Source organism: Sylvia atricapilla, chromosome 7 (assembly GCF_009819655.1).
Source record: "Sylvia atricapilla isolate bSylAtr1 chromosome 7, bSylAtr1.pri, whole genome shotgun sequence".
In the NCBI taxonomy this organism is placed as follows: Eukaryota; Metazoa; Chordata; class Aves; order Passeriformes; family Sylviidae; genus Sylvia; species Sylvia atricapilla.
In genome coordinates this window covers 1,798,165-1,810,894 of record NC_089146.1, presented here as the reverse complement: position 1 = coordinate 1,810,894, position 12,730 = coordinate 1,798,165, and the positions used below count along the sequence as shown (strand labels likewise).

Below are 12,730 nucleotides of genomic sequence, written 5' to 3'. Positions count from 1 at the left end.
CAGAGAGTAGCTTTGGATGGGATATTGGGAAGAAACTGTTCCTGTGAGGGTGGGCAGGCCCTGGCACAGGGTGCCCAGAGCATCTGTGGCTGCCCCTGGATCTCTGGGAGTGTCCAAGGCCAGGTTGGATAGGACTTGGAGTAGCCTGGGATAGTGGAAAATGTCCCTGTCCATGGCAGGGGTTGGAATGGGGTGAGCTTTAGGATCCCTTCCAGCCCAAACCATTGCAGGATTCTACAATCCAACTATTCTGGACTTGGTCTCATCACTTGACATATCCCAGGACTGCCCAGTTGCCATCCATAAAAGTGTCACATGCTGAAGATGGCATTGCTTCCACTTCACCCCATCAGCAGCGGGGCAAACAAAGTGAACAGCCCTCATGTCCCATCCCCTGCACAGGCACTCTCCCTCTTTGAAACACAGCCACAAAAATCAACTGCAGTGCTGCGAGCAACGGCGCTCACAGCTTAATTCCTCCCGCCTTGCTGTCAGTCAGACGGGAGCTTATGATGTACACAGCCCGTGGATTTTGTAAGCTGCCTTCCTGGAAGCAGCAGTTTCAACTAGGGAGAATTAAAGAAAAAAAAAAAAAAAAAAAAAGGAAAAGGCAGGATAGAAGGATGCTGTGCCTCTCTCCTCGTTACCGCTGACTCCTCGAGCCATCACTTTTGTTGCCGAGCAAACTCTGAGAGCCACTGGAAAGTGATTAAAATTTGGCAGCAGAACGTCTAAACCTCTGGAATGGCTCAACCTCTGGCGTTTCTATAGCAATGGGGAAGAGTGCAGGATGTGGGAAAAGCCTGTAGCATTGCTGCCATCCTGCTGTGAACCAGAGGTATCGTGCCTCTGACTTTGGAGCAGGAAAACCCATTTTTGGACAATGCCCCCCCTCCCCTTCCAATTTAATTCTTGGGCTCACTGCAAATTAAATGCTGGAGTTTCAACCAGAAGATTGACAAACTGTTTTGCTTCGTGGTTAGTGCCCTCCCTCTCATGCAGCAGCCATGCCTTGCCTGTCTCCCCATCCAGAAGACCACGGTAGGATCCCAGCCTCAGCCTAAAGCTGCTCTTGGACCATGATTTTCCATTGAGCACCAAATCCAGGCTTCCTTTTGCAGGAACCCGACTGAATTTGCGCTGAGAAATAAAAGATAAAGCATAGCAGACAAAATGATCCAGTTTGGGGTGCACTCTTAATGCTCAGTTCCTAACTAGAAAGAGTTGGATTTGCCAAGGCTGCTGAGCAGGGCTATCCATGATTGCTGCACATTCCTGGGGATGAAAAATAAGCTAGGCTAATTGAGCTGCTGAAATCTGGATTCAAAAGCACAGTGACAGGCTCCCAGGTATGAAATCACAGCCGTTTTCATCAAGTCCTTGCCTTTTCTCCCCCATTTTCTCCTAGGTGGGCAGGGAATTTCAGCCTTCAGTGGTGTGGATTCGAGACACAGAAAAAATGTATTCCAAAGGGCCATCGAAGGGAGAAGAAGAGGTGAATTCTTCTTTATTTCTGTGCAGATAATTTCTCCTGTTGCACTACATCCCACACAAAGGAACAAGTGTATTTCTTAGCTTAGCACATACCACTATGACCAGACCTGCCAAAGCTTGCTTGATAATAGCTTGTCTCACTAACTTTTTTTTTTTTTTTTTTTTTTTTTTTTTTTAGCTTTTAAGAGAGTCTTGTGACTTCTTAAGAGCTCCCCAGAGGTCACATTTCTCTCTTCCACCTATCCTTGCTTTATTTAAAAATAGTCCAGTCACTGCTCATCAGTGCACTGGAAAGTAAAAGGGAATAATGGAGAATTTTAAAATACAAGGCAAGAAGCTAAAAGTTGAGATGAGCTTAAATTGTTCAGCTCTATTAATTTGGGAAATTGGATGGAGCCAAAGTGAACAATAAAGTAACAAGGATAAATTTCCACTGCAAAAACAAAGAGCCTGTGTTAAATAGTTACAATTACAGATTATTTTCTTTGGGCTCCCAGGAGTTCTAATGCCACTGCTTCCATTCCTTCCTCTCCTGTGTGGCTTCCCATTGGAAAGAAAATTAAAACACTGCTCATAATCACAGCAACAACACCACAGCAGGGAGCAATTCGCCCCAGTTCCTGTTGCCTGCAAAATATTTTGCTTTTAGAGCTTTATATGAAAAAATGAAGCTTTTTTCCTTAGAGTGTCTGTGGGGTGGTCACAAGTCTGTATTTTGGAAAGGCAACACAAGGCAACCCAACCTTGGTTGGGGCTGTTCCCTCTGCCAGGGCTGGGTGAGGTGATGGGCGTGCAGTGATCGATGCCCTCCGTGGTCCCCACAGCGAGAAGGAACCTTTCTCTTGGGTTCAAACCCTGACAGAAAATGCAGATGGGGATTAAAATTAAGATTAGGGGCCAAAAATGGCCTGGATTACTCATGGTCCTTGCTTGCTTAGCCATTGGTGTGGAAAAAGTTCTTGTCCTGCCCACTTCTGAGTCAAGGGTATCACCGCTGGCCCTTCTGCCCATCCCAAGACCTTCCCTTGTGGGAGTCTCTTGGCTCCAGTCTTGGAATTCCACACATCCCAAATAGTTCACTGCATATCCAACATTTAGAAGAGAGGAGGGGACAGGCAGAGGTCAGGGCCACTCTGGGGAACTCCCTTAAGAGTGCTGGAATTTTGGAGAATCGTGGAATGGTTTGAAAGGGGACTTAAAGGTCCTCTTGTTCTACCTCCTGCCATGGGCAGGGACTTCTTCTACTAAGCCCCATCCTAAAAGATAAGCTAAGATCAGCCTTTGGAAGCCAAAGCAAGGATCAGTCAGTGTGCTCATCCCAGGGTGGCATTTCTGCCACCAGGGCTGAGGGACAGTTCATCCAGGAGCAAAACTATGAGCTGGCTTGTGTCACCCTGGCCAGCCCCGTGCCCCAAAGGGGGCCCTCAGCCCTAGGACTGAGCCATGCTCAGCTCACTGTCTTGATTAAGCAATTGGCACACTTGGAAAAAATGCATTGCATGACTATGAGAAGAAAAGAAATGATCCACCAGATGTATTGTGTTGACTGGCTTATTTAGGGTGAAAAAAAAGTGCTGCTCTGCCCCAAAACATGTGGGAAAGTTTATTGATTAACAGTAATGACACACACAACAATCTGATTAGGCTTCTTCAGGCAATATTCACTTGAACATCATCAAATATAACCCTCCAAGAAAAGCTTTTGCTCAATATTCATCTGTTCTGTAAGTAGCGGTTAAATACGTGTTACAAAGTCAAGTAGTAAATTATTGCAAAGAAATGAACCCGGAGCTCCCAGAAGCTTTGTTCTCAGAGCCTCGGCAAGTTAAAAAAAAACACAATAAAAAATAGGGAGTGTATTTTTCACACTCAGAAAATCATAACCTCCAGGAGCTAGGAGGATTCCAAACTAGGTTACAATTTTCTACCTGCCGAGGTGCATCAGGTGTGCAGGTCCCTGCAATATTTCTTCTTGAGCTGGAAATAAGGATTTCCTTCTTTAGTTTAGGTGTTTCCTTCCTGCCTTTGAATAAGTAGACCAGTAAATTCACTAGTGAAAGGCACTGGCACAAACCCACAAAACCAGAAGCAGAATCAAGTGTTCACCTGAATGTGAGGAGGCAGAATCTTCCTACTTGTGTTGAGAAGTTAAACTTGTGTTGATATCTCATCTGCTCATACCAAACACAACCAGACCACTAAAAAAACACCCAAAATCCTGTTGCAGCAGGTACAGCTCCAGCTCATTAACTCTGAGCTGTCAGCATCGTTAACAACTCTTTCCTTTTCGTATTTCCACATGCTGCAGATGAACTTCAAACGCCTGGCCAAGCTCCTGCCCCAGTTCCTGAAGGCTCTGAAGCCCAAGGACAGGGTGCTGCTTGTGGGGACCACCAGCAGGCCCTTTGATGCCAATATGGGACCTTTCTGCAAAGCTTACCAGAAAATCATTCTCATTCCCAAGCCTGACTACCTCACGAGATTTGGCAAGTATTTCAACTCATCCTCGTTGGTAATCCCACTGTTTAAAATCCCTGCTTATTGTCTGGTTATCCTCAGAACTGTCCTTCAGCTCAAGCCATGCCTCTGGTGTATCTCAAGTCCTGAAAATTTAGGTTAAATCAATAAGGGCTACTCCAGTGGCCAAAAACTAAAAGTGGAACTTGGGAGAAGAGTTTAAAGTACTCTTTACCAGCTTTTCACATTTTTCCATGAGTTTAGTGTGCAAAAGCTCAGCCTGAGCTGGTTTCCCCCCTGTAAGAAGCACAAGATCTTATTTCAGCACATATTTTCTATTTTAAGCTATTAATGAGGTTTTTTAACACAGGAATTCTGAATTTCTGCTTCCAGTTTGCAGGTCTGAATTTCCAGTCTCCCTACTCTAAACAACGCAACTTCCCAGCCTCTCCAGAACCAAGCCATGTCTGGAGGACTAAATTTTCCCCTCTCACAAATTCCACTTTTTGTGCTTATAGGTCATGAGAGAAATTGTACAGGCATCCATGGTTTTGCATGTCTGGTCTATCAAATGATAGACCTCCCAAATTCTGACAAATTCATTGAATACTCCATGTACTGAGACTCAAAGCTTGTAAGAAAAACAGGGGTTTGTTTTATTGGACAAATTTACACGGCTGGAAAAAAACTTCCACTGTTTTGAGATTTTAAGCACCCTGAAGTCTGCAATAAACAGCAACGAAAGAAAACACATTTGACTCAGGGACCTCGCCACACAGGTACTCCGTGCTCTGTCCACAGCGTCACCTTGTCACAAAACTCTCGCAAACACATTGTGCAGTCCAGTTTCATCCTGCATCCCTCAGAGGCAGCCAAGTGATGCACATTTGGGCAAGCCCAAGACAGAGTTGGGCAGCCTAGTACATTGTAAATCTCTCCCGTGTTCCATCATTTCCCTGGTGTGGATTGGGAAATGGTCACCAAGCAAGGGAACATGTGTTTCGTGTTAGGTTACAGCTCTGAGAAATTTATCTCTGAGAGATAAGGGGACATGAGCAAAACCCAGAGAAAGGAGGTGACAGCAGCTGAATTTAGCTGTGCTCGCTTCTGGGGGTTGAACTGTCACATTCTGGGACTCTCACCACAGAGCTGGAGTCCAAAAAGAATGGCCAGCTCGAGGAATTTCAACTGCACACTTAAGAAGGCGCAAAATGTTAACTCGTGGCATTTTAGGCATGATAAACCTGTAGCTTTAATTCTCTGGCCTTGCCCCATTTCAGACAGTGCCTGGCTTGTTCTTCAGCTCCAACCTTCCCTATAGTTCTATGGAAATAGGATCTTCACCTCCCAAACCTGTCAGCTTTCAGTGCCTAACACCCCATTTGAGGAAAGAAACTTGTTTTGACAGAAAAATAATGACATAACAAATACTTGCAAGCCACAGTGCATAGCTACCTGTCTGCTGCAGCCCTCCCCCTGGATACAGACCAGAGTATTCCAATCCGTGCTCGGTGGGAACAGTAAATATACAATGGAAATCATTAAACTGGAAGATTCACAATCCCATACTGATTTCTTGCCATTAATCACCCAGCAAGGCAGTGCCTTGTGTTACACACCTGCACCAGGAGCTGCAGCACACAATGTATGATCGTGCCTGCTCTTGTGTGCATCAATTCCTCTTTTATGAATTAGTGATTCAGCCAATATTTATCGAGCTCAAGTGGGAGACCACAATTTGCTGGAGTGAAAAATGCGGTGCGGAGCTGTCAATAGTTATGGGCTCCAGTCCGCGCTATCGATGTGGCAATCCAATGAAGAACAGGGCAGCTTTTCCAGCAGCATCAACCTCCACCCAACATCTTCATGCTAAACCTGCACCAGACTCAAAATGTCTCGTTCAAGAAACTTTTTAACCTCTTATCCGTAACCCTCCAAATCTTTTCCAAATATTTCTGTGTAATGCTTTAAAGCAAAGCCTGAGGAGACAACATCAAAGTTCTCCTAAATTTCCCGGAAACAGATCCTTACTTAACATAAAACAAACAAAAAGATTGGTATTATTCCTACTTTTTGGAAGCAAAATCTCAGCCACTTCCCAACCCCAAAGAAACCAGTCATGTCTCAGAGGTTCACATCTGAAAGATACAACCAGATTCACCTTTCAAGTAACAAGCAAAACCCCAATCACAGAAAAGTTGCACTTTGCAACACGTGCCTGCACAACTGGAAGCCTTTGGGACATGGAGTCTCCCCAGCAGCCCTCAGTTCAGCAGGAATAAACTGTGATGAGGGCTAAAGAAAATAAAAAATAGAGAAATAAAACCAGGCTGTTGGTAAAGGTCCTTCACTTTGCACATCCAAATGGAGGCACTGGACAGGTTCTGTGTGCACACATGAGTAGTTCCTTCCATTCTAACATACTTACCCACCCCACTTTATGTGCCCTTAGTGACTTGCTGAAAAGTACTGAGTGGTGGCCAAAAATTATCAGTAAGATGTGCCAAAAGGGCTCTGTGCTCCAAATCTGAAGATGAAGGAAAGCACACATTTGACCGACACACAAAAAAAACAATTGAATCTTGGCTTTCCTGATCCATAGTCCTTATTTTCTTGCTTCAGTTTCAAAATAAATAATAATAAACTAGCTTTCCTTGAATTCCTGTCTTTACACTGTCTCTTTTTCCATGCCCTGATGCTCAGCACTGTGGAAGCACTACATCCTGCAGGGCGGTGGGGCCCTCACCAAGCTGGTGAACCTGAACTGCCTGGCCCAGGTGTCGGATGGCTTCACCCAGGCACACGTTGTGGACGTGGTACACACCGTGCTGACTGAGCTGAGGCTGCTGCAGATGGACAGGAAGCCACTGAGGACTGCTGAGTTTGTCACCTCTCTGGCCAGACACAACCCCGTGTACAAAGAGGAGGAAGAAACGTTTCAGGTGACTCCCAGAGCTCTGTTGCCTGTCTTTGATCATTCCCTGCCATGTCCAGCCACGCTTGATGTAGGGACCTCACTATTGGAATGATGAGTTAGGGCTCAACGGCACCAAAACCCATCTCTCCCAAGCTGGGGATGTGCCAAACCAATCCTTATTTTGGCAGCACAGCTGGCAGAGTGCTTTGGTGAACCTGCCGCAGCTCATGTTGAGCAGAGTGGCCTCCGTGTGCATGGAAAAAGCACACAGAGGCCATGAATTCCATGCATTTGTCATTTTCCTTCCAGAGCTGAAGTGTTCAGCAAGCCTGAATAAATCACCTTGAGAAGACAAAACACCTGGCCATTCAGTGTCCACACAGGGATCAGATCTAAGCCCTTCTCTTAAATAATTTCAAACAAGAATTTATTTTAAAGTCTCCATTTCAGGCTTTAAAATAAATGAGTTACAGCCTTAAGATCTGCCCCTCTTCTCTTCCTGCTCTCAGGTCTGTGAAATCCTGAGGACAAAACCGAGAGCACTTGAAATGTATTTTATTCACAGGCACAGGACGCCCAAAAAAGCTGTTGCTTCTCCCTGAAAGTGTCCAAAGCCAGGTTGGATGGGGCTTGGAGCACCCTGGGATAGTGGAAGGTGTCCCTGCCCATGGCAGGGGGTGGGATAGGTTTTAACCCTTCCAACCCAAACCAGTCAGTGGTTCTGTGATTCTCCACGTGCCTCAAATATCCACAGATCAACTTCCAGCCTGATAAATGCTACAAAACCCTTGGGCACGGGGCAAGAGCCCTGCTGTGCCCCAGGGAGCTGCAGGCAGCCCACACCAGGGGCTTGATGCTTTAGGAAGGCTGGCCTGAAACAGAGACTGAGCAGAGCTAGGAAATAAAGCAGATATTTATTGAAAGGCCTTTAAGGGTACACCTTGGGCAGGACAAGAGCCTGAGCAGGGCCACACCCAAGGTGGACTTAGAATGGCCGCAAAATGAACAATTGGTCGTGAGGTCTCACACATTTATAAGTTTTGGTTCATTTGCATATTGGGGTTTAATTGTCCAATTACAGCTTCAGGTTGTGAGGTCTCATTCTTTTTGTTTCTCCCTTCAGCCCACTGTTGTTTGTGCTTTTGGGCCTGAAAGTTGTACTCGTTGTCCTTGGTCTCCAGCAGGAAAAGGATTTGTTTTGTCTCCCTGCTCTGAGAAGAGCTGACTGACACTTAATATGAGGCTCAGAACTGCCCCCCTGGGCAACAGAGAATCTGAAAAACATGGAAGCTCAAACTTAAGGCATCAGATTCCCCAAGAACAAAGACCTCTGTACTGCTCCAGAAGACCCCAGAAATGCTTTCTCCATCCCATACCCCCGATGATTTCTAGTGCTTTTAAACCCCTAACTTTTCCTGGCTGCAAGGTTCCCTTGTTGTCCCACTCCTTGAATCACCTCCCACCACAAACAGGAGGCTGATTCTCACAACTTTCTCAAAGGCTTCTTCCCCTGCTGACCTAATGATAGTGCATATTTCTCCCAGCCCTGCTGAGTACTTCCCAATTTCCATTTAGAGCCATTTGGCTCACTCAACACAGGCAGCATTTCTGATATTTGGCAAATAACTCTTCTTTTTTTCCTCATGCTTCCTCACTAAACCAATATCTCTCCTCAGGGAAAGGCTAATGGTTCAGTTAGCAGAGGGAAAAAAAAATACTCCATCATTCCCAGCTCCAAGTAGTAATCCATTTGTACCCTGAAACATGATAGAAAGTATTTAGTGCGAATTTAACTTGAAAATATTATCCCAGTCACCATAAAATGTGCCTGTTTTGTACAGCACAAAGTGCCCAGGCAGCGCTTCATTTGGAGCACAGCTCAAATGATCCTGTCCTCAGCATCCCATGGCAATCATCTCCTTGCATTAATTACAGCCCTTAAGAAAGTATTTCCTTTTATCTGTTGGAATTTTGGTTCCCTTAAATGTCATGCAGCCTTGCTGCAGCACCTGTGATATGGCACAGGGGAAGAGGATTGTCAAGATAGCCTTGTGCATTAATTAACTCCAGTAATCCCCATCTCTCCTCACACAGAAGCTCCTCTTCCCCAGCTTCCAATCACTGCCATTTCTGGACCTTTCCTCTTGCTTTGCTTTGTCCCTTGTGGAAGTGGGGCAGCTAAAACACAGTGTTCAAAGTGTAGATTAGCCTTGTGATGAATCTTTGGTTTTCCTTCCCTGAAAGCATGAATCTCCCAGTCTGACATTTATATTCTGCCAGTGTTCCAAAATGAATATAAATAATGCAAAGTTTGTGACAGTGTGATTTCTCCCTTCCATTTACTCAAATTTCTGCCCCAATTACACATCCACGTTTTCTGAATTACACATTAGTGCACCAGGGTGGTTGATAGAGATCCATACACAGAAAGGATTTGTGGAGAGGCAAAGCCAGCTAACCACACCAGTTCTGCCTGGTTGTGATTAGACCAAACTCGTGGAATGGTTTGGGTTGGAAGGGACCGTAAATCTCTCCTTGTTCCACCCCCTGCAGTGGGCAGGGACACCTTGCAATACACCAGGTTGCTCCAAACCCCATCCAGCCTGGCCTTGAGCACTTCCAGGGATGTGACAGCCACAGAAGTACCTAAGAAACCCCATTCCAAAGCCTGTGGACATCATTCCTCCAAGACCCAAATGTTTTTACTCTGATCAGTCACTGCTGCCAGTAACTTCCATCCCCAGCTCGGGTGCTGGTGATAAATGGACTTTCATTTTAGCTGTGTCTGAGGAGCTGAGTTCATTCATCTCACGGAACAGTTAGACCAGTTAGAGGCAAAAAGTTACTGCTGTGCACTGAAATATTTGCACAAAGAATTGAGAAGAGAACAGAGACACCCCAGGTCTCTTGGCTTCTCCTGCCAAATACCTCTGAGTCCTTCACCAGTGACCCAGAGCTGGCAGGGGGATGATCACCCCACAAACAGCTCTTTCCACCCCACTAAGCTCCCAGAAAGCTCTTGGCAAAGTTTTCCTACTCTCTCCACCTCCCACTTGAGGTCTGTTGGGTGTTACACCCAGGACACAAAACTGGGGGGGGGGGGGAAATAGAATCTCTGTGGCCTGCTGGAGCCTCACGCAGGGCCAGAGACATCATTGGGTTCTCCTGGTTCCCCTCAGCTACTGCCAGGGAAAGGCAATTCCTGCCAGAGCCCAAACTCACAGTCACCACCTCATGCCTCTCATGGGAAGGGCCAGAAACAGCAACACATCCCAGCTCTTCAGTTGTTCTCCCAAAAACAGGAATAGTTTGGCCCGGGACTAAGGCAGCAAAATTAGCTGTGGGGTTCCTGCCCACCACCATCCACGGCCTGCCTGGGTGTGGGCACACAGGAGGCTGGAGGACGTTTTTATCAATGGGGACAGGGTTTTTGGAGGAGAGGTGCTCAGCTAATTCAGTAATGCAAGCAGAATTGAAGTGTCCAGCAGCCAGCTGGATGTTTATCAGCCACCTGCTGACAGTGTTTATCTGCAGGGTGCCTGTCATCATCAGCCCTTCCTGAGGCCCAGAAGTAGTTCTTGAAAAGATGACACCGAGAAGGACCATCTGGGGTCAGGAGAGGACCATGTGGAGTTTTCCTTCCCTATAACCTTCCAATACCTCTTCTCCCAGCTTCTCTTCCTGTAACACACACTAGGCAACTGGACAAGGCAAATTCTCCAGGGATGCCTTAACAGGCTCAGCTAGAAGCAGGATTTGGGATGGATCAGATGGAAAATGCAGGCTTTGCAGGGTGCCATGTTGAGAGGGAGGCTGGAAATGACATGGGCAAAGGAGGCAGAGGTGTGGCATTGAATAGCAGCCTGTGGTCAAGAAGGAAGGCATTTTATCAATCGTGGTCAATGCCTGGCAGGATCTGAATCTCTGGTTAGGCAGGGCTTTGTCGAGAAAGGTCCTTGTATGTACAGGGAAGGAGTAATTCCTACCCAGTGCTGACTTTAGAGCCTCCCCTTCACTTCACATTATTCTCACACAGCCCAGAGCTGCCTCCCTGACACCACAGCCCAGGAGCTGGGCAAGTCTGCAGAGCAGCTCCACCAGAATCGTTTACAAGTCACAGGCCTGTGAACAGGCATCTGAAAGTAATAAACAGGTTCTTAATGTTCGGGGTTTGTTTTGCTTCCTAAGCTCCCTCATTGAAATCAAAGCTGTCTGGATCGATTTGTGGAGGCACGAGAAGGGGATGATTTGTCTGTTGCCAAGCCTGGAGCAGAGGGAGCTCTGACAAGAGCTATATTCTCTGGAAATAGGGTTGATCATGGAATTTAACATTTCCATAACTATAGCAACACAAATGGCCCGGCTAAGTATTGCTGTTAATGAGACTCAGCTCGATCAATTGCTGCACTTCTTGGTAATAATAATGTTCTCAAGAGATCTGAGGGTTTCATTTTGGCTTCTCCATCAGCCAGCCTGGATTTTTAAGAGGTTTGGGGTTTTTTCAAAGAATGCTCCATTATAGTAGTAAAATGTTTAAGTGGTCTGTCTTGCCCTGGTTTTTTTATTTCTTTTAAATTTTATTAAAACATACAAATGCTTTTTGATTCTCCAGGCCTGGTATGCCAAGACCCCGATGGGGAAAGCGTGGAGCGCAGCACAGGCAGCAAAGGAAGAAGGAAAAGGAAAGAAAGACAAAGGAAAAGGAAAGGGAAAAGGAAAGAAAGGAAAAGGGAAAAAGTAACTTCCTCAAGGATTTTTCACCTGGCCCTGCCCAGTCACAACTTCACTTCACTGGGAAGGAATGGCAGGTTAATGCTCCTCAAGTTATAGGTATTCCAGGGAAGGGAAATCCCCTCCAAATGAATTTTTCAAAGTTAAAAATAAAAATCAGATGAGATGTAACATGTAGCTCTCAGAGGATAAAAAGTTAATGGCCACTGACTTGCTCAAGCATTATTTATTCTAAGGGATTTTAGGGGGCAGAAGGGTTCATTACTCAGGCCTGTAACATGCCATCAACTTTTAGGCCACCCTCATTTATTTCAGCAAGTAACTCTCCTTAAAAATTGATGTCACCTTAATGTCTTTCATTACTTTAATATCCTATATGCTTTATAAAACTAACTGCTTTATATATCTGTGGGTCTAAAGCCTTACAGTCCTCAATAAAACTATTACAGCTATAAAGACTGCTTTTTTAATTGGTATGGATTAGGAGGCACTTCGTGCAATCCACCACAAGCCGAGTATTTACGCAGCTGCGGGAGGAACTTGCACACACTTGAACACAGCATTTACACCTTTTGAGGCCTTAGCATGGACAAATTCACACATGTGGGTGCCAGCAGAAAAAAAAGTCAAGCAGCCAGGCGGTAATTCGGGTGTATGTCCACCCAAAAATCTGGTTTTAATCTATTTTGTTGTAGAAAATAATGCCTGATTAGCTTGATTGCACAAGCAGCGATGTGTTTGTTGCTTAATACACCTTGTTTACTTATGAATCAGCGATTTTGAGTGCAAAGGATTTATAAGGAGTGCTTAGAGCACTCTAAAGCTTTGGGACATCCTACCAGGACAGTGCTGGGGTCAGCACCTCCATGTCAGGATCACATTCCCCGAGGTCTTCCATAAGCAAGAGCCACAAACACCAGGTTTTCCCCGTGGTCACAGAATTCCTGTGTGGACTTGACAAGGGGTGACTGGAAATACACAGCCCACCATCCCCAGGGAGCTGAGGAACCTCTGTGTGCCGGCATCAACAGCCTGGGAGGCGCACACTGGGCAGCACTGCTGGAACCTGCTGCTGGGAAGGGGATGCTTTTGAGCCCCTCCTGCTCCTAAGAGGAAACCAAACGGGAAAAG

General features: G+C 45.9%; 1 protein-coding gene across 1 annotated transcript in view; it reads left to right on the top strand.

The window, feature by feature from the left end:
- Positions 1-12,043, top strand: part of IQCA1 (IQ motif containing with AAA domain 1) — an 88,905-nt gene extending 76,862 nt beyond the window's left edge. Inside the window, exons 16-19 of the mRNA XM_066323274.1 lie at positions 1,409-1,495; positions 3,803-3,980; positions 6,655-6,893; positions 11,481-12,043. Coding sequence (XP_066179371.1) covers positions 1,409-1,495; positions 3,803-3,980; positions 6,655-6,893; positions 11,481-11,609 — 633 coding nt within the window. The 3' untranslated portion in view covers positions 11,610-12,043. The remainder of the gene's footprint in view (positions 1-1,408; positions 1,496-3,802; positions 3,981-6,654; positions 6,894-11,480) is intronic.
- Positions 12,044-12,730: the final 687 nt, after the last annotated feature.